Source organism: Embiotoca jacksoni, unplaced genomic scaffold (assembly GCF_022577435.1).
Source record: "Embiotoca jacksoni isolate LCO1_2020_lvr unplaced genomic scaffold, fEmbJac1.0.p SCAF_4, whole genome shotgun sequence".
NCBI classification, from domain to species: domain Eukaryota; kingdom Metazoa; phylum Chordata; class Actinopteri; family Embiotocidae; genus Embiotoca; species Embiotoca jacksoni.
The window spans coordinates 3,553,079-3,579,445 of record NW_027185392.1 but is presented as its reverse complement, the minus strand read 5'-3'; the positions used below and the strand labels follow the sequence as shown (position 1 = coordinate 3,579,445).

Sequence of the window (26,367 nt, the reverse complement as noted above, 5' to 3'; positions counted from 1 at the left end):
CCCTTCACCCCCATCGCTAACAGGACGTGTGAATTGAGCGAAACAGTTCTGTCCTTGGGGTCCATTGTGAGAGGCTTAGAGCTACGCAGTGCACTGTAGAGGCAGAGGAGGAGGAGGAGGAGGAGGAGGAGGAGGGGGCGATGATGAAGAGCAGAGGACCATTAACCATGGGTGGTGTCATCCTCCACAAAGTCTTTGGCCTGCTCCGCTGTGATCACATCAATGTGACTCACCTAAAAAAAAAAAACACACACAGAGACAAACAGTTAATGAACAATCGATGCCTCCATTTTAGCCGCTCTAACTCAGCAGTAATTGTTTGTGGTGAAACCTTAAAAATAGAGTGGAATTTTTTATTTATTTATTTTTTTTAAGATGCTAATGTAATAAAAATCCACGTGAAGAACAAGACAATTCAATTGCATCAAATCTTGACGGGGAGATGGAACCCAGGTTGGTTTCTGTTACTACAATTAACGGATGTTCCCTTAACGCCTCACAGACCGTCAGGAGACGCTCGCGAGGCTTCCTGTCACTGCAACTCACAACTCACACGGGTGTGGCCAAAAAAAATAAATAATTCAGAAACGAGTTGTTCTAATGTTCAGATTTACTTCAGTTTTAAACCGACGTATTTCCAATCGTGAGGCTGATGAGATTCACTCCGGCGCAAATTTGAGACCTAAACTAAGTGTATTGGACTCTGCGGATCCTGCACGGCCGTCCGTGAGAAGCGCTCCTCGGGGTAAGATCAAACTTGAAAGATGTCCGTGCGATGAGGGAGAACCTCAGGTGGCACCGACGGACTTGAAAGGAAAGCCTCACCTTGTTTCTGAATTTGACGCCGTAGAACTTGTCGGCAGACTCGAGCAGCTCAGGCCTGAAGGTGGTGGTGATGAACTGGGCGTGTCCGGCCAGCTCCACGATCATGTCTGAAATGTTCACGCGTCACAAAACACATCACTCTCTCAGGATCAACATTTTCATTTTTTTTGTTTTTTTTTTGTTTGCAATTGACAATTTTCTAGGACAATTTCAAAAAGAAACCTTTTTATATATTTGTACAATATATATTGAGTTCACTTGTACAATGACACAGGAAGAACCAACAAACAAGGCATTTTGTCACCTATCATTTTCATAGGTTGGATAACCGAATATTTTTTTTGCAATATAAAAAAGAGCACATTTAGACATTTCAATCAACATCTCTTCAAAAAGGCCATTAAAACCAAGCTTTCGCCGAGAACATATCGTTTACGCTCCTTATAGAATGTTCCTGGATCGGGTTAGATTGAACTCGTGTCCGTTTTTCGCGGCACGTCTTGATATGTTCGATTCCCCTTCATTTCATCGACGCGCACGTTCGTAGGGGCGGCGTACCTGAGACGGCCTTTCTGTGCTGGGCGTCGAGGGCCTGATCGATCTCATCAAACAGGTAGAAAGGAGCCGGGTCGCACTTCTGGATGGCGAAAATCAGGGCCAGAGCCACCAGAGACTTCTGACCTCCGGACAGCTGCTGCATCTCTCTCATCTCGCCCTGCTTCCCCGTGAAGGACACCTGCACAGAGGGAACTCTTTCGTCACCGAGCAGCTCGTGAAACTCTTTTCGCCGGGTGATTTTGGATTGACGGATGAACCGTCTGCACCGTCACGACAGCGCTGAGAATGATTTGAGATCGATTCGAAGTGTGAAGAGAGTTGCGTGTCGCTCATTGCGTGACCCGGCTTCGCCTCGTTTCTGCTCGGTGGGGAGACGGCACCAGTACTCCTTAAAAATAAATAAAAAAAATTAAAAAAAAAATTCCATATTTACGGATTCCCAGACGAAAACTCAAGGGAACTCTCGAACACTAAAGGTACTTACGATACGTGACATGATCCGGATGTTCACCAGCGCCGTTGGAATACTCGCATAATGTGAATAATTTGAGACCAAAAAAGATTTTGCTCACTTTATGTAGAATAACTTTTAGGTGCAGCAGCTGCACATCATTTAAGTGCAAATAATTTGTTTTGTTTTTTTTGTTTTTTTGGTCAGTTCCCATACTCATTAGTGATATCTTCACACATTATGTAAATGCTCGAAGACTGAAACCGTCTCGTGCGTCATCTTGCGCAGATGGTCGAAAAGCTCCGAGACACCTTTACAGCTCCTTTGAATGAACGGCAGCTCGTTCGTGTCATTATAACAGCGAAATGTCTCCCTCACTCTCGCCGGCCCGCTGACTCCACTGGTTCACAGCTACCAACATAAGTTTACAGAGTGCTGCTCTGCTGCTGTCAAACATCCTGAATCCCGACCAGCTCCCTGCTTGGTGCGTCTCCTTAACCGGGCCGCCGTCCCACACGGTGATCTCAAGAGGGACTTGCGACACTAAAATGTCCCAAAACTCTGAACCGTGTGCCGATTCACTTCAGTCAAATGATGCTGGTTTCGTAGGGGAGGTCACGGAGTACGTTTTCATTTGTTTAAAAGGATCGATTTCAGGCGCCCCCGGCGAACACGACAACGTTCAAGTCACACTTGACAGATTTCTGGTTGCAACGCGTGACCAAAACGATCGTATTCTTCAGCCGTGTTGTGGCCTTTTTCTTAACACTTGACATCACGTTAAGTTTATCTTATCCTGATTACAACAACAACAACAAAAACAAATCAATGAAGGTGATTATTGTTGTTTTGTCTGTCTAATAATAAAGAAATGACATTCTTAGTCAATCCAGACGAAAAGAAAAAAGAAACTGGAAGTGAAAAAGCCCGTTACCCTGATGCCGACTCCAGTGAACTGGTCCACCGAGGGAACGCTGCTCTGTGACCCGGATCCTCTCTCGCTGTCTCCACCCCCCTCCTCGTCCTGAGACTGGCTGCCCTCAGCGTCACCTTTCTTCATCACCAACGTAGCTTTTCCACCCGGCACCAGTTTCTGGAAAACCTCGCTGAAGTTCTTCGACACCTGGGAGGAAGAAACGATGGCAAGAAATGGCACCGTGAAGTTCAATCACTTTACGCTCAAGTTGTTCGAATGCTCAGCTTGCGTGAGACCTGAAGTATCTGTATGATCATCTGAAACTTCAAAAGACTAAAAATATATATATATAACACTAAGACAGCACATATTTAAATGTAATAAGGATGGGGAAAAAAAAAAAAAAAGCTTCTTATTGATGTAATATAGTTCTATAAAATAATGGTGTTTTAACTGAAGCGCTTACAAAATAAAACTCTTGCTTTCTTGTATTTTGTCACTTTTTTCAGTCCGTATACATAAAATCTGGTGCCAACCTAAAACCATCAGCTGTGTCTCTCCTCACAAACTCATCATCCTAAAAAAAAACAACAACAAAAAAAAAACCCAGACTCGACTTGTCTGGCGACACAATGACTGACCAAAAGCAGCAGCTCGGTTCATCTCCCCGGAGGCTGTGGTCAGAGTGTCGAGGTGCACCGTACCTGTTTGAAGGTGAGCTGGATGGCCTCGTACTTGCGCAGCTCCAGGACATTCATGAGCTCCATGATGGACTTGTAGCCTCGGTCCAGCTCATCCTGACGCTTGATGAGCTTTTCCTTCTGCTCGGAGAAGTTGACAAACTGGTCCAGAGCTTTCTTGTTGACATGACTGTACTTCTTCAGCTCGGTGTTGCACTGCTCCAGTTTTCTGAACAACTGTTGGGGGGGAAGGGAGGGAGTGTTACATAACTTCATCATTAGCCGTGGGGAAGATCAGACCAGCAGTCTGTCAGGATATTTAAAAGTACTCCTCAAAACAGGCCCATTTTCAGAGCTCGGTCTATATTGCAGCTTGAAGGTATTATTTTTGGATCTATTATTAATAGTAATGTACGTTAGTAGACTGTGGTTTTTTTTTTTTAATTTTTTTTTTAATGTTGTTGCATATGATTTGATCCTTTTTTTAATTTTTTTTTTTTACCTTTCCTGGTAGAGAGCTTTTAAAACACACCAGATAAACAAACATGATCATTATCACAGCGAACGAGGGGTCAGTCTATCGCCCAGCCACCACGAGGAGCTCACGTTGAACATAAACGCCCGGCCCCCGCTCGCTGCGCTGACAAGTCACACAAAGTTTCTTAAACAATATGACCGTGTCCTCGGTGTTGACAAAAAAGCTCATTTAATTCTGAATAGCTTGCACTCGTTACTAATTTATTGTACGCTTCAAAGTAAACAGCTCAGCTCTTACTGACGGTATACAGCATTTGATGACCTTTTGTCATCAAGTCGCAACCCAACCTTTTTCTTTTACTTTTGAGTCACTCGAAGTAGTGCAGTATTACATAATGCCTTCACGTACTGCTAACACTTTAAAAAAAAAAAAAAAAGGGCTACAAATGTGCAACTAGGGCTAAAAACCCAATGAATTATATGGCAGGCATATTTCAAACTAGTTTAAACTAGCGATATTTATCAAGTTTCAAGAATCCAAACTGAATCGTAGGAAATATGAAAAAAAAAAAAAAAAAAAAAAAGGTCACTTGAATAAGAGCCGACTACTGACAATGTTATTTTTTTGTCGTACGGTCATGAACGACTGGTAGCAAGCGGCTACTGCATGCGAGCTGGGTCATGGGAAACGTATGTCCAACAAAATAAAAGAGAAGAATTTATGTCGACTTCAGAAGAAAACTTAATATTTAATAAATATTTAATAAGACTTTTCAATTCAGTGATTTTAACATTGTTAGAATTGTGTTGTTTTTTTCCCAACGCCAGAAAGTCGTCTGTAAACCCTGCGAGTGTTGGTGTGTGCTTCAGTTCCACATGTTGACTTAAAGGGGGATCTAACTTCAGATCCATTATTACGACTCATGAATCATGAACGTATTAATGACAGATTCTTTTCATATCAGGATATGACATGGCCTGGTTAAATTAAGAACCACTTTAGTCCAGCTCAAAAGCAGCACACTCTCTCCAAACTCTCCAACTATGAGTTCGTCCATCTGACTCACGAACGACAAAGGGAACATGAGCAAGTGCCATTATGACTTGGCCCCCTCATCCACTTTTGCAAATCAATGGCATCATCTTGCCCCGGAGCAGCGTCCCGTGGAGAAAGATTAACTATATGGAGTGTTTATGAGACAGCGTGAGGCTATTTCTAGCTTCGTCGGGGAGGGGAGTTGACACGCTCACACATACACAGACACACGCATTGTACATGCTCAGACACTTATGAAAGATGCAGCCAAGTCCACTCAACTCAAGGCTGTGATTTGTTTCAGTCAGCTGCCTCTGGGAGCAGACAGAGAGCACTAACTAGTGTCTGAGTCACTGGTGAGTGGGTGGGCTGTGATGGTCTCAGGCTTTATCCCCGAACAGATCGGGGTCTGGATGCGCTTGTGCACGACGAGGGAAGTGAAAGAGGAAGCACGGGAAGACCAACCTCAGAAATAGAAATAGCTCTTGCGTATTGTTAACGCTGCCGTTGTTATGGCCGACGTGTGAAGTCAAATCTAAGGTCACGTTGCGTTTCACCCTCTTCCAGCTCGATGTTTACAGCTCTTAAAGCTACTCTCGCCGAGCTCTACGACCTCATTTTCATCCAGAGTGCAGCCGTTTTCAGTAGGACAAAAAAAAAAAAAAAAAACACTCTCTGCCTGACACTGAACAGCAGAACCACGGTTATCAGCTAGCGAGGGAACATAAAGGAGCATTTATCAGCTGAGCCAGGTATCTCCCCTCAGGAGTTGGTGGACAGCAGAGCAGAGAACGCACGCAAACTCATTTTGGCCCTAAATCAATAAGGCGTACGACTCCGAATGAAGTCTGATGTTGCTCTGCGACTGCTGAACGTGTGGACGTGCAACGTATTCACACATTCGTCACTTCAACTTTATAAGTGAACGAAAAGGGGAAAATAGTTCGTTGCTGCTTTAACTGTCTGACAAATACGTTCAAGTTCAGTTAGGAGACATTACTGGAATACATGGAAGTCTCAAAAACACTGTACACCTCATGTAAATGATCCTGTTGTCGGCTGGTGGACGGAGGACACTTCAAAGCCTCGAGGCCGTTGTGTAATATTATTGACCACGGTGTGCGTGTACCTGTTTGAGTGTGAGGGTCTGGTACTTCTCAAAGGCCTCCTGAGGCAGCGAGCCGAGCTCTCGGATTTTCTTCATGCACTCCTCTTTCTTCTTGAGCAGCATGCCCTGTCTGTTGGTCATTTTCTCCAGCTCCTTGGTGTCGTGGTTGATGGCATCGTTCTGCTCCTTCTCAATGTTCTTCCATCGCTCCATGCTCTTTATGTGGTCCTTGATCTCTGCCTCGGTCTTGTCAATCAGAACATCCAGATCTGGAAAAGGCATCGGAGGAGTTGTTAAGAGCACAGTAGACGCGACGGGTTTCGGTACAAGTGAGACGTTAGTGTATGCATCACTGGGTCACAAAATGAGTAACTCTGTCGCACGCTGGATTCTCTGGTTTTCAAAAGGTACTAAAAATGTACTTTTCAACAAAAACAAAAAAAAGCCAGGACATCATTTTCATTCAGCAGTCCCAATTGCTCCATTTGTCTTTACAGCATTTAATCAACTTCCCCCACTTCATTATAAGAATGAGACAAAAGCAAATCAGGTTGTTCATTAAGACATAGGTGGTAAACTGTCAAATAGCCAAGAACAAAATGCTTGAATGTAATACTTACTTAAGAAAAGATCATTATGTGAATAGGTCTTTAATTAGTTATTGACAATGATAAAATATGAATCCACGCAAATTAATGCTATTCAGGAACGAGTACTTTCTCACAAGTGCTTTCTATCAACCTCATTTGAGTCACAGCACCACGAGAACATTTATAAAACTGTGCGACTGGGCCATCGATGCAAGAACAAACAAACCCCTCACGGTAAGTCTCACCATCTGTTGTTATTACCAACCTAATGAGGACAGTCTAAACTTTCTGTTTGGACGCCTCATTAAAACAATAAGTTACAACAAATCATTACATCTGTATCTGTTTGGAAGAAGTTCTTTGAACACATTTTGTTTTAGGTTTTTTTTTTGTCTGGCTTTTATTACAATAGTCACACAGATGTGTTATAATGGTCTGCATGAAATACAAGAAATGATGGTGTTGGCTTCAGTTGATTCTCTCAAGACGACTAAGGCTTTGTTCAGGCTGCAGATAAATCAGATTTGTTTCTCAAACCAGATCTTTTAGGAAAAATCGGCGGCAATAGAGACGATATCGGATTCGGTTTGACCCCGACATCAGCAACCTATCTGCAAGGGTTGCCGTGGTAACGACGTATGCGTGGCTACGCTGATAACGTGGCTTTCAACACGCAAAAGCAAAGTGCCAGCAGACAATTTATTTCAGCGTCTGTCTACTAACTGTTGTTCTCGTTGTCCTCCGTGGTACCAAACTCTCCACTCTGCTAGTGGGTGCATAGACTCAGCTCACTCTGCCCCTCTGAAAATTACATTGTCATTGAGTGTTGCATTACCAGTGACGCAAAAAAATATGATCTGAGCCAACCGAGCGTTTGGACTGAGACGCATCTGTAGAAATACGATCGCATTAAAACCACCTCAAATGTGGTTTGGATCCGATTTGCAGAAATTGCATTTCTTTTTTTCTGCCTGATTTTCAAAAATCAATCTGGATAAAATCTGGATGTGACAAAAAACCTGATTTGGGCTGGCAGTCTAAACAGGGCATAAGTAATATCTACACAACAATAATAGCTCCAAAATATTATTAGAATTGTTGCATTTAAATATTTCTAATATACATTTCATTCATTAAAAAGCTATTTCAAAAACTACGTGGTGTCCATAAGATTTAGTTTTCAAGGTGGGAGCTGGTACAACTGCCCAATACTATATATTGGGCAGCTCCCACCTTGAAAACTAAATCTTATGGACACCACGTAGTTTTTAAAATGGATTAGATTAGAAGAACAAAGTCAAATTAAATTAAGACCCAAAAATTGTGCGTCAGCTGTTATTCTGACCCATTGAGACACACATTTAATGACCACTGGGAACAACAACAACAACAACACAGTGCTGGCTTTTGATCAGCTCTGCTGGCAGAACTGGGGAATATATTGTGTTCAGGTGTCCTGCGGGGTTAAGAGTGGTTTTAAGACTTCCACTACCCTCCTGTTGTGCGTGTGGTGAAGGTCGAACAATACCTTCTGATCGGGTCAAAGTGTCTTTGACACGTTTGTTGATGCCGTCCAGCTCCGAATTTGTGGCTGTGAGCACTGTGCCTCCCTCCGTCTCTCGCAGCTCGTTCAGCTCCTGTGTCGATGCAAATCAGACATCAGCGTTGGAGCGTCGAATCCAAGACTCACTATTCACAACACGCCGTTTCAACACGTATTTACTAAATGATCCAACTGATGAAAACAAACTGAAGCTGCAGGTTTTATGCAAGAAACGAGATACAACTTACTTGAGAATATCGGAGAAAAAAACAAAATATAGATGAATATTACATTCTTGCATGCATAGCCATACTAGGAGACTGATGGCATGTTGGTAGGGTGTTTAAAGGGACAGTGTACCTGCTCCACTTGGTCAAGACGCTTCCGCAAGTTCTCATTAAGATACGTTTCCACTCTGGTCATGATGCCCTCCAGCTTGATTCTCTCATTCAGCAACTGTCTGTTATCCTGTGAGAGGACAAAGGGATCAACACGCAGAAATAAGTCATGTTCGGTCTTTGCTACGTGTAGTTCGACGAGGCGTTTAGCACATTCCAATTCCATATCTGAACGTTTATTCTTGCTTTGTGTAAATGGAAAAAAAAATGTGCTGCAATAAGCGATGCCGTCAGAGGAATTTGTCCAAGAGCCAACTTTGAATAGCTTCTTCCCTCGACGATATCTTTACTGCTCTAATGTGACAGCAGACTAAAAATGTTGCTAAAAACTGTGTATATGCAGTTTCTGGTAAGTCTTACCTGTTAACTATTTATAAAGGATTATTGTCACTGCACAGTTTGCCCAAAGAAATGGTGCACAAACATCCCTTTTGTGTGAATTCACTTATGTCCAGGCAAATGCAATAATAACAATAGCTCATAAATACAAAACCAAGCATTATGTCTCAACCAATATAATTCAACAACTGCCAGCACTGCAGAACCATACATGAAAGACTACACGGTGTGGGGGCGAAGTTGTTGCGCAACGCTAGCTGGAATGGCTTCGAGTTCATTGAGGGGAGAGCTGAGAGCAGCTGGCAGTGAAAGAGAAAAGAGGAGGCAATGCTGGATCACAGGAACATCCCACACACAGCTGCTGGCTGCTACTCTCACCTTAGATCGTTTGAATACAGTAGCAGGAGGCGGAGGGCGAAGGGAAACGGAGAAGAAAAAAAACAAAACCGCAATGTAGGTAACCGGCATATTCTCTGAGCTACACGTAAGCATGCGTGGATGCAGCCGCTATTTCAGCTTCAGCAGTGTCCTCGAATATGTTTTTTTTTTTTTTTTTTTTGGTAGTTTTTTTTTTTTTTTTTAAATCCTAGCTGCAGGATCTGTAAGTAGTAAGTGAAGTCAGAACAAGCAAAAAGGACAGATCCACCCATTGAACACTGGAAGTTATTGTTCCGTGTACTAGACATCATGAGATTAAAAAAATTATTTTAGTTTTCAGATTAAATTGAATTTTACCAAATTATCAGATTTTTTTTTTTTTTTTTTTTTTTTTAAGTAATTAGATAAAACACTACATCAATGGCCAAAAGAAGACTTTCCGCACAAAGGATCAATTGTGGTATTAAATATATAATCATTTAGAGTGTCAATATGGGTTATCATTAAAGCAGTAATTAATCCGAACTCTTAAAACCTTCAAGGAAAATTTGAATTTCTAGCTGAATTCGGGAAAAAACAGTCACAACAAATGTCCAAGAAAATACTACAATGCTTTTGGCATCAACAAGGAAAGTCCTAAAGACCAATCCCACTCAGAGGAAGCCTTTTATTTCAGTTTTAAATGATCTGTCCAGGATCTTCAATAAGCAGTAACTCAAGGCACTAAAATACTTTACCGCGCACCATTTAACATTTTCTCAGTTTAACAGAAATCCATCCTGGGATTTCACTGGCTGTGTGAAAGTGTGATAAACATCCTGCATGTACAGACGCAGATCATATTCTCCTGACCTGCTGCAGCTGACGAATCTCATCGTTGAGGTCATCCACACGCCTCTGGTCCTCCAGGCTGAGCTGAGAGAGCAGATCTGTGCCCAGCTCGGCCTTCAGCGACTCCCTGGTGGACTCCATGGCATGGAGACTGGCCTCCAAACTTTGGAGACTGCGTTGCTGGGAAAGGAAGACGAGGGAGAATGAATTGGAAATCAGCGGACGGCACAGAGAGACAATACTGGGAACAGACTGAACCTCCTTCACAGATCAATCAAAAAACAATTAGGAATTTAAACAATTAGGAACTTTCAGAATTAAGAATTGAATCCGGTTGTTGCCGCCTTTGAACTGTGGGCTTTTACACGAGCTTAAATCATGACATTGTAACAACACTACTGTAGTATTACCTTGGGCATGAACGTCTTCTCCGACTGCTGTCTCTTCTCCTTCAGCATCTTCATTTCCGACAGAATACTGTCTCTGGATGCCTTAAACTTCCTCTGTTGCGTCTCGATCTGCTGCATCTGGTTCATCAGTTGGTCAATCTCATTGTTGATGCGTGGAGGCAGCGGTTAAGGAAGTTCACGGCAATGCTTGGAGGAGCGTTTAGTTCTTTATAGTACTCATTTACCAAAGAACTGTCGACTAGTCGACTTCGGACTTTTCATTATTTGCCTAATTTCCTGTGACACAGTTTCCTCAAGGCTTCAGCTGTCTATTTAAGTTCTGTGTTAAGCTCCAAACCTCAGTGCCCGAGTACAACGACTGGATTGCCGTCAGGTAACGTTCAGTGCGATGTGCATTCAAAACATCAGTTTTGATTAGATTTTTCCTGAATGATAAAAGTAGAACTACAGCTTCTACAGCTGCAGCTCAGTCGCCCCAAAGAACAGCGAACATCGTCCTCCATCGCAGCAACATGACAAATGAGTAAAATTAATCAACTTTACAAGAGTGCTGATAAAATACGTGGTAAAAGAACAACCATTCAGACACAACCGTCCATGTTTTACATTTGGTTGTTAATAACCCCACTCCCTGTAACTGGCAGTGTCACGAAGAGATTCACAGTTTGATTCAGATTCAATAAAAACGCTATCAAACTGCAGTCTCCAGGCAAAGCAGACCGTTTTGTAGAAGCTATTAACATCAAAGTCATCGGGGCAGAGCTTGCTCGCTGTTTAGTGCAATCCAGAGCGCTTTAATAAGGTGATTGGGTTTGCAGGGGAAGATGGTGTCATCACTGATATCAAGGCAGGGGATTAAGAAGGCCTGCAAATTGTCATCATTAACCTAATTTAATAGACAGGCTTATTGATCTTCCGGGACGGCAACACTCCTCACGGAACTCAATGAACACCGACGCCGATCAATCTCGGAGGACTTTCCTGCATGTTGACCGCAGCGGAGTAAATAAGACGGCTTAAGAGCATCTAACGCTTTCTTGAATGTAAACAGCTGACATCAGCCCACTAACTGCTCTACGTCGAAATCCTTTTTAAAAAGAGAAACCTGCATTGATATCAGCAAAGAGCCCTCCAACTCTTAGGAAGAAATCTAGGTGCAAATTTAGTCACGTGAAGTCGCAACAGGCGGACGCGCGCTGCGCAACCTCAAAACGACGACGTGGTGGCAAAATGAAGACGGCTGCTCTAAATCGAAAGGGGTGAGCGAGGTGCGTCGTCGTAATCCCGCGCTTATCGACGGGGCAGCAGCGGAGAGTAGATAACAAAAAGGCTTTTAAATAATTGATCTGTCCTCTGACTCACTGCTGCGGGAGTGAAGGACGAGCACAGTCTCTCCCGCCCACTCGCATACGTTCGTAATCACCGGCCGCACACGTAGCGGCGGCGTCGATATTACCGGCGCTGAGTGAGAAGGGACACACCATCACGCAGGTGTGCAAACAAGACACGTATTCCTATCGGGGCGGAAGTGACCTTATTCATAAACACGCTTTACATGTGAACACAAATCCCCCCTGAGCCACTTGCTTTGCCTCGATGGGCTGCCGGGCGGTGAGTCACGGCTCTGGCCGATACGACCTAACAAGCGCTAATCTTTCTTGAACCGCTTAAAGCTCGTCACTGCAGCAGAGTCAGCTTCCTGCTGGCTTTGAGGTAGCCACATAACCCAGATTAATTTAATCCATCTTTTATCTTTTCTTTTTTTTTTTTATACAGGCTCAGCAATATGACATCACCCTGTAGGTGTTATGACTGTTATCAGTAGAGTTCCTTGTTGGTGGGAAAAGGTCTTGTACACTGCCCGGTGGCAAAGGAATTCAAATATTTCTTCAGCAGCAAACTATGGTCGTAACAAAATATTGACGGCCAAAAATAACTGATGTTTGCACCTCCATTTTTCCAATAATAGTGCCAACAGTTAATCAAACCTGCTGTTTAATTTCAGCAGACCGACACTAAAGCTAAAGCCTGATTTGTAGCACTTGCCGTCCTCAAAGTGTCATTCTATGAAATCAAAAAAGTAATTAAAAATGAAAACTAATTTGGTAAAGCTTGTTTGAAGTGAAACTCATCACTTTGAGATTTAATGGGGGAAAAAAAAGAAGGTGATTCTATCCTGAAAAATTAAATGCTTTCCGGAAACTGACAGATAAAAGAAACGGATTTCTAACTTCCGCCACTTTAAAATATTAAAATTGGCGGAAGTCTTTTAAGTCAATAATTAATTTTCAAATGGAGAATCCTCTAGTTTGATGTCAAACACTTTTTTTCCCCTCGGTATTCCTTTGTGACCATGCCCATTTTGCTATAATCAATCATTCTCAAAGCAGTAAAAATTGTCTCTGATGAATTGTTCAGTTGGTGACGCTTTTACAAAACTGTATGACTCACTTTCCAGCATAGTCGTCCTAAACTCAGCCAACAGAAAATGGGTGATAATTAGAAGACGTCTGCAGCACAGCTAGCCCTGCAGGCTCTTTTTAAATAATTTAAAATGATTTCGCTTGCGCTCCAATTTCTCCTCCACGGAGAGCGCGTCGAGCCAAGATTTCCATGCGCGCATTACTGCTGTACCGCGATGACGAAACTCATTTCATGCTCAAACAGGAAGGATATGTTCGATGTTCCTGCGTAGGTTCTCGTTGAGCTTGGCCTCCAGCTCGCCCAGCTCCTCCTCAGCCTTCCTCATGTCTTTCTGCAGCTCCAGACGAGACTTTCTGGTATCGTAGTAGCCTCCGGTTAGAGCTCCACGGTGGCTCACTTGGTCACCTAGCAGGTCACAACACAATGTACTAAATTTAAGGAACACACTGTATAAAATGCTACTACGGTATTAGCCTCAGTGTTGTGTTGTCAGCGGACATTTACAATTCTTTTGACATTCATGAGGACTGTGTAATTGGAAGGATGAGAGCCAAAACATTTACACAACAATACTCCTATTCAACATTTTCCAGTCACATGGACCATCTGGAAAAGATGTTTCACAATGTTTTTAACAACTTCTCCGGAAAAGCAATGCGTCAACAAGATACCACAAATATTGCAGATGCAGTCAATAACAAAAATGTAGGCTACATGAGCCCGAAGTTACCACTTCCAAAATTCACCAGTTAAATGAATACCAATCTATATAGCGTTAAACTGACTCTCATTTTATTCATATTTTGGTTTAACACGAACAGAAGCTCGCTGATTTCCTTTTGACCCGATACTCCACGTCTGTTTTGGGTCGGAGCTGCCGCCTTCCTTTTTATATTCTCCCTCCCAGTACTACATACGTGGGAGCTGTACTGTGCATCGCAGGTTAGCTTACCCTCCAGAGTTATACAGTCCATGGTGAAAGCTCTAGCCAGCTGGGTGGAAACCTCCATGCTACGACAAATCAGCGTCTTTCCAAACACGTGCTTGAAGGCCTTGTCGAAGTTGGTGCTGTAGCGCAGCTTGCTGATCATGGGGATGGCATCCTTATGAAGCAGAAACAAGAGACAGATTTTTACAAGCATCCTCATCAAGCAAAAACTGTCTGTTGAATGGGTAATAAAACTTTAATGACTGGAAAAATGTAGTATGCTTATTATGGCCTGACATAGCACTGGGAGGATGCGTAGAAAGCACATGAATACGGCTACTTTCATGTTATTGTTCCAGTGTTAGTTCTCCCCATTTGCCGGCTGAGTCTAAATTTACTACACAAGAAGCACGTACATTGGTCTCCGGGTAGGCGGTGTCCCTGACGTCCAGCTTGGTCAGTGGCAGGAATGTGACTTCTCCAGGCAAGTTCATTTTGTTGAACTCCATGAGTATTTTAGTGCTGACCTCGTCAGTCTCCACAATGTGGTAGAACAGTCTGGTAAACACAAGTGCTCAATTTTACTACAAACAACCATCAAATATCCGTACAAAATATTTTAATGTGTTCTGAAAACTACTAAACAATGGAGCTTCTCTTTTCTTTCTTTTTGATTGAAATTAAAATCAGTTATAAAGTAATTATAAACCTCAAGTTGTACAATATACTGACACTACAGACGAAGGAACGACTTAATAATACCCACATTTTCAAACGCTATATGTTTTAATTGGTACGCTGGCTTCCAGTGCAGCACCGAGCAGCATCCTGCTTCTCATACCCACAGGACACATTAGCTTGCAGAAAGTGGAGCCCCTGGTCTTTTTTCTTTTGAACTTTCACACCATTAAAATGTCTGGCAGCGAGATTTTCACGATAAACAACACCGGGAGCTAACAGTGAAACTGTAAAAGCAATACGCACCTGGTCCCAGCAGTCACCTCCACACAGGTGTAAAAGGCAGGCTCGCACTCAAAGTTGTTCATGACGATACCGTGGTAACCATTGATGACATGCTGGTTGATGCCCTTCCGACGGAAATGCTCAAGGACCTTGTTGATGCTGTCAATACCATTCAGAATGGCCTGGAGGAAAGAGGATTTATTATACATTTAATGTTACAAAATAAATGAATCATCATCATAAAATAACAGATTTCTGACAAAAACATCAACATATATAAACATTAATTTAACAGTTGTAAGATTAAAAAAAAAACCTTCCCAATAAAATACTTTTATGTTTGCATAAGTGCCCATTTTAATTCACAAAATGAGCCATGATTGCTGCCGAACAACAACATTATTGTGAAAGGATTCATAAACAGATGAAATCTTTTGAAATAAAGAAACAAACTGCATGCTGAATAACAAAATGTGTTTCTACATGCAGCCTCCATATTTATGGTGGCTGATATTGAGAGGTACTGACAAAAACAGAAATACAATATTAATATTCTCATTCTGTAAAATGAAACTAAACTATACACTTCAAACATAAAATGTGAGCGAGGATGGATCGAGTCCATCAAAAGGATGGAGGGAGACAGGATGAGTCAGCCGGGACCAACGTAAGAAAAATACATGCAGGAGGTTCGTCCATGAAGGTACAAACAGCCTCTTTCATTTCTGCAGAAGTGATATTTGATTGATGTATATGCCCAGAAGAAATGACTGGATGTGGCAGAGAGGAGTGAGTCATATGTAAATTTAGCTTGCTATCAGAAGGTGCCAGTAGTGAGGCAGATGAATGATTCCATTTGATATACCTATCCTGACAACTGGCTGAGTCACAAAGTGAGTCCATCTCAGTACTCAGTGGGCTCGCTTTAAGAGCCAGGCGCTTTTTTTTTTTTTTTTTACTCTGGATCCGATTTATCTGCACTTACCAGTTTCCTCTATCACAGTTCTTCAGCAAGTCAGTGCATGTGTGATGGTTTAAGAGATGTCTACCTCTAGCTGACAAATGTCATCCGCATTAAAAAAAAAATTAAAAAAAAAATAAGGAGATAAGGGTGCGTGTGCACGAGTAAAAGGATTAGATTCGGCGTTATTTTCAGTCCTCTTGATACAGAAATTCCATTTCCTGTCCTCGCACACAAACACACAGTCGTATCTTTCACTCGGGTCCAGACGGAAGCATTAGGCATCCTGTTGTTCTATTATGCAAGTCAATAATCACGCAGTCATGCACAGTGACACGGACCTTGCCGGTGGCTGCTCTGAGGAGCTGCTGTTTCTTCTCCAGGTCCTCTCGTTTGGCTGCCAGCGCCTGCTGCTCCGCGTTCTCCTCACGCCACAGGTAGCTGGACAGACACAGACGCTCACACACTGGTACACTTATGTCACCAGAAAAACTCAAACCCGACTGCACGCCATGATACTCGCGGAAAAAGTCGCTGGCGATATGAACACCCAGGAAGTGGAACATTATGCTACGCTGGCCGTGTCCTTTAGAAATGTTTCTGATGTGTATTATTTCACAAGTATTGACAAACAGCTTGCAAAAGGAAACTTCAGTAGACTTTGCACCGAACGGGTGGTTCACTTCCGAAAAATGAGGTAAGCGGATAAAGCAATCATCGCTTTCATCATGCTTTAACATGATTTATTGACATTTCTAATTTGTAACAGACACGACTGATTAATGATTTGCATGCACGCAATGCAAAGTGTATTAAATATTCATTCTTTTCACGTCCTCATTACATAATATTGGCTTTTGTCTGAGATTGATATATTCACTCAATTCTTGTTAAACAATCACATTTAAAATGATCAAAACAATACAACTGCAAAATAGTCCCCTTGTTGTTTTCATTAGGGTAAAATTATCATTTGTCATATTTGTTGTTACAGTGCTAATAGCCTGCAGCTGTGGAGCCTGCATCTATTAAAGCTGTTTTTATTCTGCTTTTTCACCCATTAGATCAAATGGTGGATCACAGCAAACTGGAGAAACCACGATGGATTCAGAATCACGCATAAAATATTCATGAAATATGTGTAACTTAGTGATAGCAGGCAGGGTCTCATCGCTTTTAATGGTTTTCAGTTTTACAAAATGTTCAGAGTTGTGCTCTTTAAACTCAAGGCAAACTGTTGCTGAGGCTTGCATGTGAAAAGAAGCAGGGAACGAAATACAATCTTTTCACCGTTAACCTGCTCCACAACTCTTCCACACTGAAGGACCTTTTATAAGCAAAAACCTCTGCAAGTATCATCCTCTGCGTTCCATAAATAAACCTCATTGTTTAAGTGGCCGGCGAAGGCCTGCTGACGTTCACAGCATACGATAAGCTGGTGTGCAGCTAAAGGTTGTCAAGCAGAAACAGCTTATTGGCTTAAAGGAAGAGTGAACAATTCAACCTTTCAACTCAATGCAAGCTGCAGGCATGACTCACGTAAAGATTCAGATACATCATGTGATGCTGTACTGCTCAGCACAACAAAAATAAAACCCATGAGGCCAAATGAAGGCTGTTTTTTTTTTTTTTTTTTAAATGAACTGAAAGATGCGAGGTCAAAGAGACGGTTAGATGGAAAGATGAGGTTCTTACTTTCTTTCGCTCTGCAGCTCATCTTTCTTGTTCTTCACTTCGTAATACTTTTTGTCCAGTTCCTCGACGCGGGTCTTGACCTCGTTTAGATCTTGATCGAGTTTCTAAAGACACAAGTTGAAAGTGGGTCATACTGACTCCCCCTGCAAAGAGGTCACATCCAAGCTGCAGAAATCGTTTACAGCAAAAAACCCATTACGGCCATTTCCAAGTCAATGAGGAATAAAATGAGGCAAAACGTTACCATCAATCTTCCAGCTTCGTTTGCAAAATTAAAAAACCATTTCAGCAGCCAGATGTAATTTTGCGCTAAAAAACTGTGAATATGTTCAAGTAGCGGGAGAATTGTACGGCTAATAATTCCAATTGCACAGCTACAAAAGATACTAAAACCTCACTTCAAATCTTTGCCATGCAGAACTGGGGGAGTACTTGAACAGTTTCGAGCCGTCTTACATTGTACTGCTCGAGGTTCTTCTCCTTGTTCGTCTCGGTGTCCTCCAGGTCTTTGTGGATGGCTGCAATCTGCCTCTTTTTGTCATTGATGGCCTGGTCCAGAGACTTCAGCTCCTTCTTGATCCACTTGTCTCTCTCCTCCTTGGAGGTGAACTGACTGCCGCGGCCCTGCTTGGCGTACAGGTCGGTCCTCTCCTGTGTAGCTTGGGCCAGCCTGGAAGGAGGCGAGACCCACGGAGCGGGTTACAGATTCACACCACCAAGTTCAAACAAGCAGCTGCATCGGTAAACGATCTGAATTCTACCCGCTTCCCAACAAATTGTTCATGCAGACATGCTCACAGTAGACGGTTACATGTTTACAGCTCATCTTTCCTCTACTGCTTTTGTTTTGATAAGTCATGTCATTCAGAGTATAATCACATGTAATCAACATTTTGTTGTGTCCTGTGAGAGGATCCGATTTTGAAAGTACAGACAGGTTTGATATATTATGGAGGTGCTTAATAGGAACACGAGGGGGAGGAAAAAAAAACAAAACTGAATGGAACCTCTTCAACTCTCGGTATCAAAATGTATTCAATATGCGATGATGTGACTCATCGAATTATGCGCGGCCACCAGCTGCTCGAGGAACCGCAGCTGACAATGAGTCATCCCTACCTGGAGATACCCCGCTCCTCCTTTTCCTTCACCATGTTGAATTTGGGTTCGGTCTCCTGCAGCTCTTTTTGCTTCTCTTCAATTTTCTCGAGGAGCTTCTGACGCTCCTTCAGCAGACGTTTCTGGAAGAGCAAGAACAGACCACGATCTAATAAAACCTCAAAATGAGAGATCTCTCAAGAGAGGAGAATAAAAGGAAGAGATAATATAATTAGAGAAATATTACTGGGTAATACAACGACGGAAAATAATATTCCTCAGTAACAATGATAATCTGTTGAGTAATTTGTGATAAATGGATCTATTCTGTATTTGGCGTAGACCTCGACTGCAGAATCACCCTATTAGGCCACAATAATACGGTTACAAACATTACATAACACATTCATTGTTGGTAAAGGAAAAATGAGGCGAATGTCCCCGTAAGATGAGAAAATTGTTGCAAAGAACTGTCATAACAACAGTGATTTGAGAATGAGTCAGATTTCTAAAGCTGGATAGCCATTAAAAAAAAAAAAGAGATGAAGGCGACTTGTGCCAATGAACGAAGAAAACAAAACAAACCCTTTCCACCAAATCATTAAGGTCGCTGTGCCATCCCAGAAAATATACGGTAAACCAAAATCTGGGTTTGCAAGCTGGTAGCACGAACATCCAAGCTCACCAGAAAGCCTGTTGTAGTAACATCAGTTCAAACCGCGACAGCACTTACTCGCATCTCAGTCATTAGGCTTTTCTGTGCCATTAATCACAGTAGTTATTTGCCACTTTGTGATTCACACTTCTCTAATTTACATATTATGATTTGACATGCGCTAATAAAAGTAAACTGCCAGTACCAGTGTGCAACAGCCAAATGTGGTGCTTTTTTTTTTTTCTTTCTTTATTTTTTCTTTAGTACGTCCTGATGGTTGGCTGTCCTCCCACAGGTATATAAAAAAAAAAAAACCTCTATATTTTCCCCCTGGTTTGATCAGCCGCCTCAAAGCTGATGAAACCAGGACCACCCGCAGCCAGCGAGGCTTTTCATTTTGCTCCAATAACTTTTGGCTTTTGTTGCGCCAGCCGTGGCCAGGTGGGCTTTAATCCAACCACCAGCCAGCGTGCTGCCCGGGACACCATCATGCTTCACACACAAACTGAGCCAATAAAGCCGTTATGTATGATTATCATCTTCATACTCACACGTGCACACAAGCGCGCGCGCACTCATCACGAGGCCATATGGAGAGCGATCAGTGCCAACTCTATAACATGATTCCTGGCAGGAAGTTTTGTGTACAGAGGACCTGATGGCACAGAGTCTGATACGCGAGCTGCTGCTTACTCTGTTTTGGTTCTCAAATCCTCCCACAGGGCATCTGCACACGTTTCTACACATTAGGGCTAGAGGGACGTGTACTGATACCCGCTGCAGCGTTACATAAACAAAAGCTCGCAAAATATAATATTCAAAATGTTAAATGCCATGAACTGTGTTCTACTGTTGCGTGCAGTAAATGGAAGTAAATTGTATTCACACACCTTAAAACAATACATTTCTAATACTAACAGCTGTAATATACAATCTATTACCCAGCCAACATGCATGAATACCGAAAGAGCAGTGACGGCAACCTGAGACTGAAAACATACAAATTTAAGTGAGTGCCGACACCATTTCAGAGTTAATTAGGATATGGCGTTAATAATCGCTTACGTCACACATTTGTGGTTAGAAATGCGTCAGTGGTGTGATCTTTGTATTACAGCTGGAACCGAGTTAATACGGTTGTACTTCAAAACAAAGCCTGGTGAACTCCCTCCAAACGCAGGTGACACATAAATGGCGTATTTTGGTTGTGCATTGTGCTTTCCGAGACCGAGCCGCCCCGGTAGGAATGTTTATTATGGTAACGTTACACTGTTTTCAATCACTGCTCATTTAAATACTCTACAAAAATAAAAGCTTGATGCAAATCCAAATTACACAAACGATTACAACCAAACTACACTCGCGCATTCCAACTATCCGCCTCAAAACTGCCCACGTAATGATGCTCGCAGCACAAGATCCAAAACAAGAGGACTCATCGTCATGACAAAATATTACGGTCGTCGTGACAGAAGACGCCCCACACACACACACACACACACACACACACACACACACACACACACACTCAAGCAGAAACTTGTAATTACACTGGATCGCTCCTCCTCTCAGTCAGTATGTTCACATTGGCCATCGGGTTGATTTGATTTCTTGTGAGTTTTGGCGTCATGCTAAAGTTTTAAACTTTTAATAGTTAAAATAAGATTTTAAGACATTTTACAGACTTGAATTTCAAACTATCAATTCTATACATTAGGACAAGCTCTTGGAGAATGAGTCTGAAAAAAACGTAACTCGGTGCTTTTTGATTAGTTATTGACGTGATGATCAATCAACAAGAAATGACTTGGTGATAATATTATAAATTAATCATTTATCCAGTAAAATATAAATTTGCTGGGCACAGTGTTCCTGTTTTGTTTTGCCATTCTGGGAATAATACAACCATGAACTGAATAATTCGGATTATTTTGTGACGATTGGTCAGAATAGGTCCGTTTTAAGACGACCATCCTTCTCTTCATACAGTGATGGTGATGGTGAAGAGAGAGGGCGATTGTAGTTGGTGCAGCGTCACGTGTTCAGTGACGCAGATGGGAGGCTTCCGTACCCTCTGTTCGCTGTTGCCTGCCAGCTCGTCCTGCAGGTCCTTGGCCTTCAGCTCGAGCTTGGTCCTCTGCTTGATCTGCTCCTGGCGCTCGGCCGACAGCTGCTCCCTCTCCTCCTTCATGGCAGAGATCTTAGACTTCAGCTCTCGCACAACGCGCTCCGTCTCCTACCGAAAAGGAAGCCAACATACAGAAACGGTTCGTGAAAACGACCACTTACTTCCTCTGCGGACATTAAATGACGGTTCAAAGCCACCTGCTAACAAAGACCAAGAGGAAATTAGGTTGTGAAGCTACAATTCAAAAGCGGTTGATAAATGTATTCCCATGCTTTTTGTGTCTAAAGTTTTTAGCAAGTAGGGCTCGAAAATAAATTCAGTGATACAATTTGTTTCATCTCCACACAATCAAACTATTACAACATCATTTGGCGACATTGAGATTCACAAACTAGACTCGTCTGACAAAGTTGAATCTTACCCAAAGCTGTCAAGTGTGACACAGTAAGAGCAATAACATTTTAAATGTCTAAAATTTAGACTCCCTTAGCACTTGATGAGCGATAACGCTGTGACGATTACAACAATGTTAATGTTCTTCCTCCAGATAAGGATTTCCTTCTTGGTGATGGAGTTCGTTACCTCGACTTTGTCTCGGGCATCCTGCTGAGCATCACGCAGCTGTCTGGATTTGTCTCCACAAGTCTCTCTCTTGCTGGACAACTGGAAAACACCCAAACAAAATGCAGACGTCACGGCACTGAAGCAATAGGGAAAATGTTTTTGCTGCACAGCATAGAGAGAACATAAATCTTCCATTTGTTCATATTTAAACGACGATGACTCATCTTCTATCACTGAGCTGTCAATTAGGTCTCATTGTGCGTCAATCAAGTTCAGGATATTAATATTTTGTATAATTGTATATATGTGATATTCTTAAATGATACCTCATCCAGTTTGGCGCGGGTTTCGTTCAGCTCCTGGTTGTAGATCGTGTACTCCAGAGCTCTTCTCATCTTGTCCCACTTTTGGTACTGAGCCAGCTCTTCCTTCTCGTCCTCCAGGGTGTGCAGACGCTCCTCGATATACTTCAGCAGCTCATTGATCTTCTCTCGCTTCCCCTCTGTTGGAAAACACACATTTGGTTGTTTTGTAAAACATTCACTAACTGCAGACATCATTTGAAGGCATTTTTTTGATACGAGTAATTATTTCACTACGAATGTTGCGACTAGAAAATGTTGTAAACCGGCATGTTTTTTTGTTTCGGTACAGTGTGTACTGAACATACTTTGCCTCAGGCTAAAAAAAAAACAAACTTTCCAAGTACATATTTTTGAACAGTAAAACATTTTAGTTAAACTCAAACATGTGCACAAAAAAAAAAAAAAAAATCATTCACAGCAGTCCAAGATATAAATGAACGGTGTTATGAAGCTTTTACCCGTCTCCTTCATGAGAGAGATGCTCTCCTCTTTGCGTTCATCGTACACCCGGGTCCCCGCCACCTCTCTCAGCAGCTTCAGGCGCTGGGAGTCGGGTGCTGTGGCCATTTGATTGATCTGCACGAAACAGTGAGATTATGCACGAGATGCAACAGCAAACTGTTTGGTTTTCCTGTCAGAAAGCTACATTTGGCTGCTTTTTTTTTTTTTTTTTTTTACAAATCAACACTAATTCTGCTGGTACAGCAGGTTATGATTTTAAACCATGAGGCCGAGCAAACAGCATTCATTTTTTTCAGCCCTGCGTGGACACTGCAATTTATTACACTGCACTGAAAAAAGACAAAAAAGAAAAAACACATCGCAATAAAGAAGTGTGAGGTTGGCACCCACTCCTTTCTCACCTTTCCCTGCTTGACGATGTAGTATGGGTTACTGCGAGAGAAGCCGGCACTCTCCAGAAGGTTCATGACATCATTCTTACTGCAACAAGAACCGTACATTGAAGACATGAGATCACAGAGTTGTGATTTCCTGTGATTACAGAGACGTGGACAGTCGAGCCACTGCAATACTTACGTAACCATCTTCTTGTCCAAGAAGTACTGGTCCTTCTTTGCGCCGATGACGCGGCGGAGGGAGACTTCTTCTTTGTCAATCTGTGAGGGAGAGGTGGGGGGGGAGTTTGTATTAAACACTGTTCAAGTTGAGAATCACACGCAGCCGCAGAATTGGCTGGTTATGTCACAGTATTACCAGGCTTCCCAATTACGGTTTTACACTCGGTAAAAAACAGCCCATGGATTTCTAGAGTGTTATAAACATCCGTTCTTCACCATCAAAATAATGAGCACTGTGTGTACTCGAGGCTGAATGGTTCAATCAGTCGTCGTAACTGTCATCATTCATTTTAGGGGGGAACTCTATATAAAATTAACTTCATTATACAGCGAGTGTAACACTTCCACTGGAAGCTCGGACTCAGGATGTTGATTTAACGATACACAGTTTTTCTTTTTTACAATGACTCTAAGAGTCTTGGTATAAACGCAAGTGAAAATTGGACATAATACTCCACAATATTTTTTTTGAATCTGGGGTTAATTTGTTAAAAGCATTGTGGGGGGGAAAAAAAACAAAACAACCTGTGCCAATATTACTGGACATTCAATTATATGCGCATTTAAGCTTAAACTGACCAATTCCATTTACCAATTATTCATCAGGTACGGACAGAGAAGACAGAGTCTATTTGAAATGTTTACTGAAACGATTTGAACAGTATCACGATGGAAACAACCAGCATGTCAGTGATTACATTAATACACAATGTTTGCCATTCCTACCGGCAGTCGGTTGTCAGAGTTGTCAAATATAATCTCCACAAAAGCCGAGATGACACGTGGACCAGTTCCCTCCTACAGTGACAGGAGATGAAAAACATTTTAACATAATGGCTATTGGCATATACATTCATCAACAGCCTTGCTTCCCATTGTGCTTCAATCTTCTAAAACGTGAACTGTTAATTTTAGCAGCTAATCCCATTAAGACTTTTATACTTCACATGCATTTCGTTACACTGGCTTCTACCAACGTAAGCATGGTTCACGGGATATTTCTTCACAACCACGATGTCAATCCTTTTCATGATCTGGGATCTGTGTCTCACAATTTGCCTGTACTTACGTGGAGCAGGGCCAGGCGCTGCTCGGGTCGCAGGTGGCTGAATTCATCACTGAGCACAAACTGGATGGCTAAAAGAAAATAAAAAGAGGGCAGTCACAAATTGAGACGAGAAATACGAACAACACGGAGCAGCTAACTCTGAATGTGAAATGGCAAAATTCGTTGGGGCTCACGTACCATAGAAAAAGTTACTTTTTCCGGACCCATTTCTTCCAACTGTAACAGTGGAAGAAGAAAAAAAAACAAAAAACCACAATGTTAAAATGGCGGCTTGTTATAATGGCAAACTTATTTCGGTCTGCCAGCGTGTGTAGGTGCAACTATCCAAGGCTCCAGCATGATACAAAACGATGAGTGAAAGGTTGAGATGAGCACAAACTCACCGATGACGTTGTGCTTCGGACTGAAGGGGTCCACCACAGTTTGATCCCTGTAACTTCGGAACCCCTGAATGATGACCTGCACAAGAACCAAACTTTATTAAAACTATGGATGAGCGATATGAACAAAATCAAATCACCATATATATATATTAACAAATACCTTGATATGACTATTGCAACAATATTGTAGGCCTGACTATTAGTGTTTTAACAAAATACTTGCAGTTTTTTTTTTTTTATGATTATTAATCAGTAATGTTGAAATAATGACAAAGTGGGTAAAGGCAAAAAAATAAATGATTCAACTGTTTGATAAGTTTAAAAAAAAAAAAATGGCAGCACTTTACTGTGATACAGCCTTTTGAAACGAGAACGAAAAAAAAACAACACAACAATTATGACATATCACATTGTTACGCTTTAACGATATCCAAAATCTAAGACGTTATTAAGTCTTATATCACAATACGATCAAATATCAACATATCGCCCTACTTAGAAATATCAGTAGAAGTTGTGGTGGGAAAATCTTTGGTGCGTTAAAAACAGAAAAGCTGCTTCACCATACGTGTGGTTCATTCAAAATTACAACCAAATCCAGAATCACATGACAAGACTCAACATGTGCAACATGTGCAACACGTGTAACATGTGTAACATGTGTTTGCGTCGCAGCAACAAAACGTTATGTGTCAGTTATCTGGGCCTCGACTGACGGGCCCTCCCCCCCCCTTTTTTACGGGCTAACGTCGGTTTCATTCAAGGACCTCAGCGGGCTCATACGTTTTGATAACAACATTAACCATTAACCATTTTTGACCAACACAATACTCGCCAAAAAAAAAAAAAAAAAAAAACGTTCAGACGCGCGAGTTTAACGTTAGCTCCGTGCCGTTAGCTTAGCATCCCGATAAGTGGGACGGGACAATTCAAGATGAATCGCGCCCGCTAACATCGGCGAGCAAGCGACTTCACGAAAGCCGTCTTTAGGCGTGCGTTTGCTACTTTACAAGCTGGTCGACGTTTATACTTTTCGTGGAAAGCCTTTCGGTGTCGACGGAAAGCTCATTCCGCGTGATTAACGCGGCGTTAGCCCGATTCATGTTCGGCCGGAACGAGTCGGCACACACGCACCGCTTACCTGTTTGATGTACATGGCTTTGCCTAAAGCCGGGCGTCTCCTCGGCAGAATTTGGAGATAACAACCCCCCGCCCTCCTCCGCTAAACGGGAGAAGCCAGGAATTAATAACCCAGATTAAACGGTGCAATTATTGCATTTAAAATTTGTAAAAAAAAAAAAAAACAAACAGTGCGGCTAAAACAGAATAACATGGAAAATGGCGGCGGGGGAGTGGGGGGGGCGGGATAGAACGGATCGTACCATTTTGTGAAAACGGAGTTGTAGCGATCAAAGATGTACCAAATTGTGCACGCAAATGATTTAAATTAGACAAAACTTAACAATGGGGGGAAAAAAAGAGACAAAAAATTGTGTTCTACATACGCTTGGTCAC

The 26,367-nt window shown here is 42.2% G+C and overlaps 1 protein-coding gene across 1 annotated transcript; it reads right to left on the bottom strand.

The window, feature by feature from the left end:
* On the bottom strand, positions 1–26,183 carry smc3 (structural maintenance of chromosomes 3). The gene is made up of 29 exons (XM_069166706.1): positions 25,994–26,183; positions 24,853–24,928; positions 24,647–24,685; positions 24,470–24,537; positions 24,127–24,198; positions 23,360–23,439; positions 23,185–23,263; positions 22,780–22,897; positions 22,283–22,458; positions 21,975–22,055; positions 21,336–21,500; positions 18,631–18,752; positions 17,968–18,181; positions 17,512–17,615; positions 16,158–16,257; positions 14,877–15,037; positions 14,309–14,450; positions 13,917–14,067; positions 13,219–13,369; positions 10,541–10,694; positions 10,152–10,310; positions 8,545–8,652; positions 8,170–8,278; positions 6,073–6,320; positions 3,455–3,667; positions 2,769–2,957; positions 1,384–1,561; positions 826–932; positions 1–233 (listed from the first exon to the last, which is right to left on the bottom strand). The coding sequence occupies exons 1-29, from the start codon at positions 26,006–26,008 to the stop codon at positions 162–164; spliced, it is 3,651 nt and encodes a 1,216-aa protein (XP_069022807.1). The 5' UTR covers positions 26,009–26,183; the 3' UTR covers positions 1–161.
* Positions 26,184–26,367: the final 184 nt, after the last annotated feature.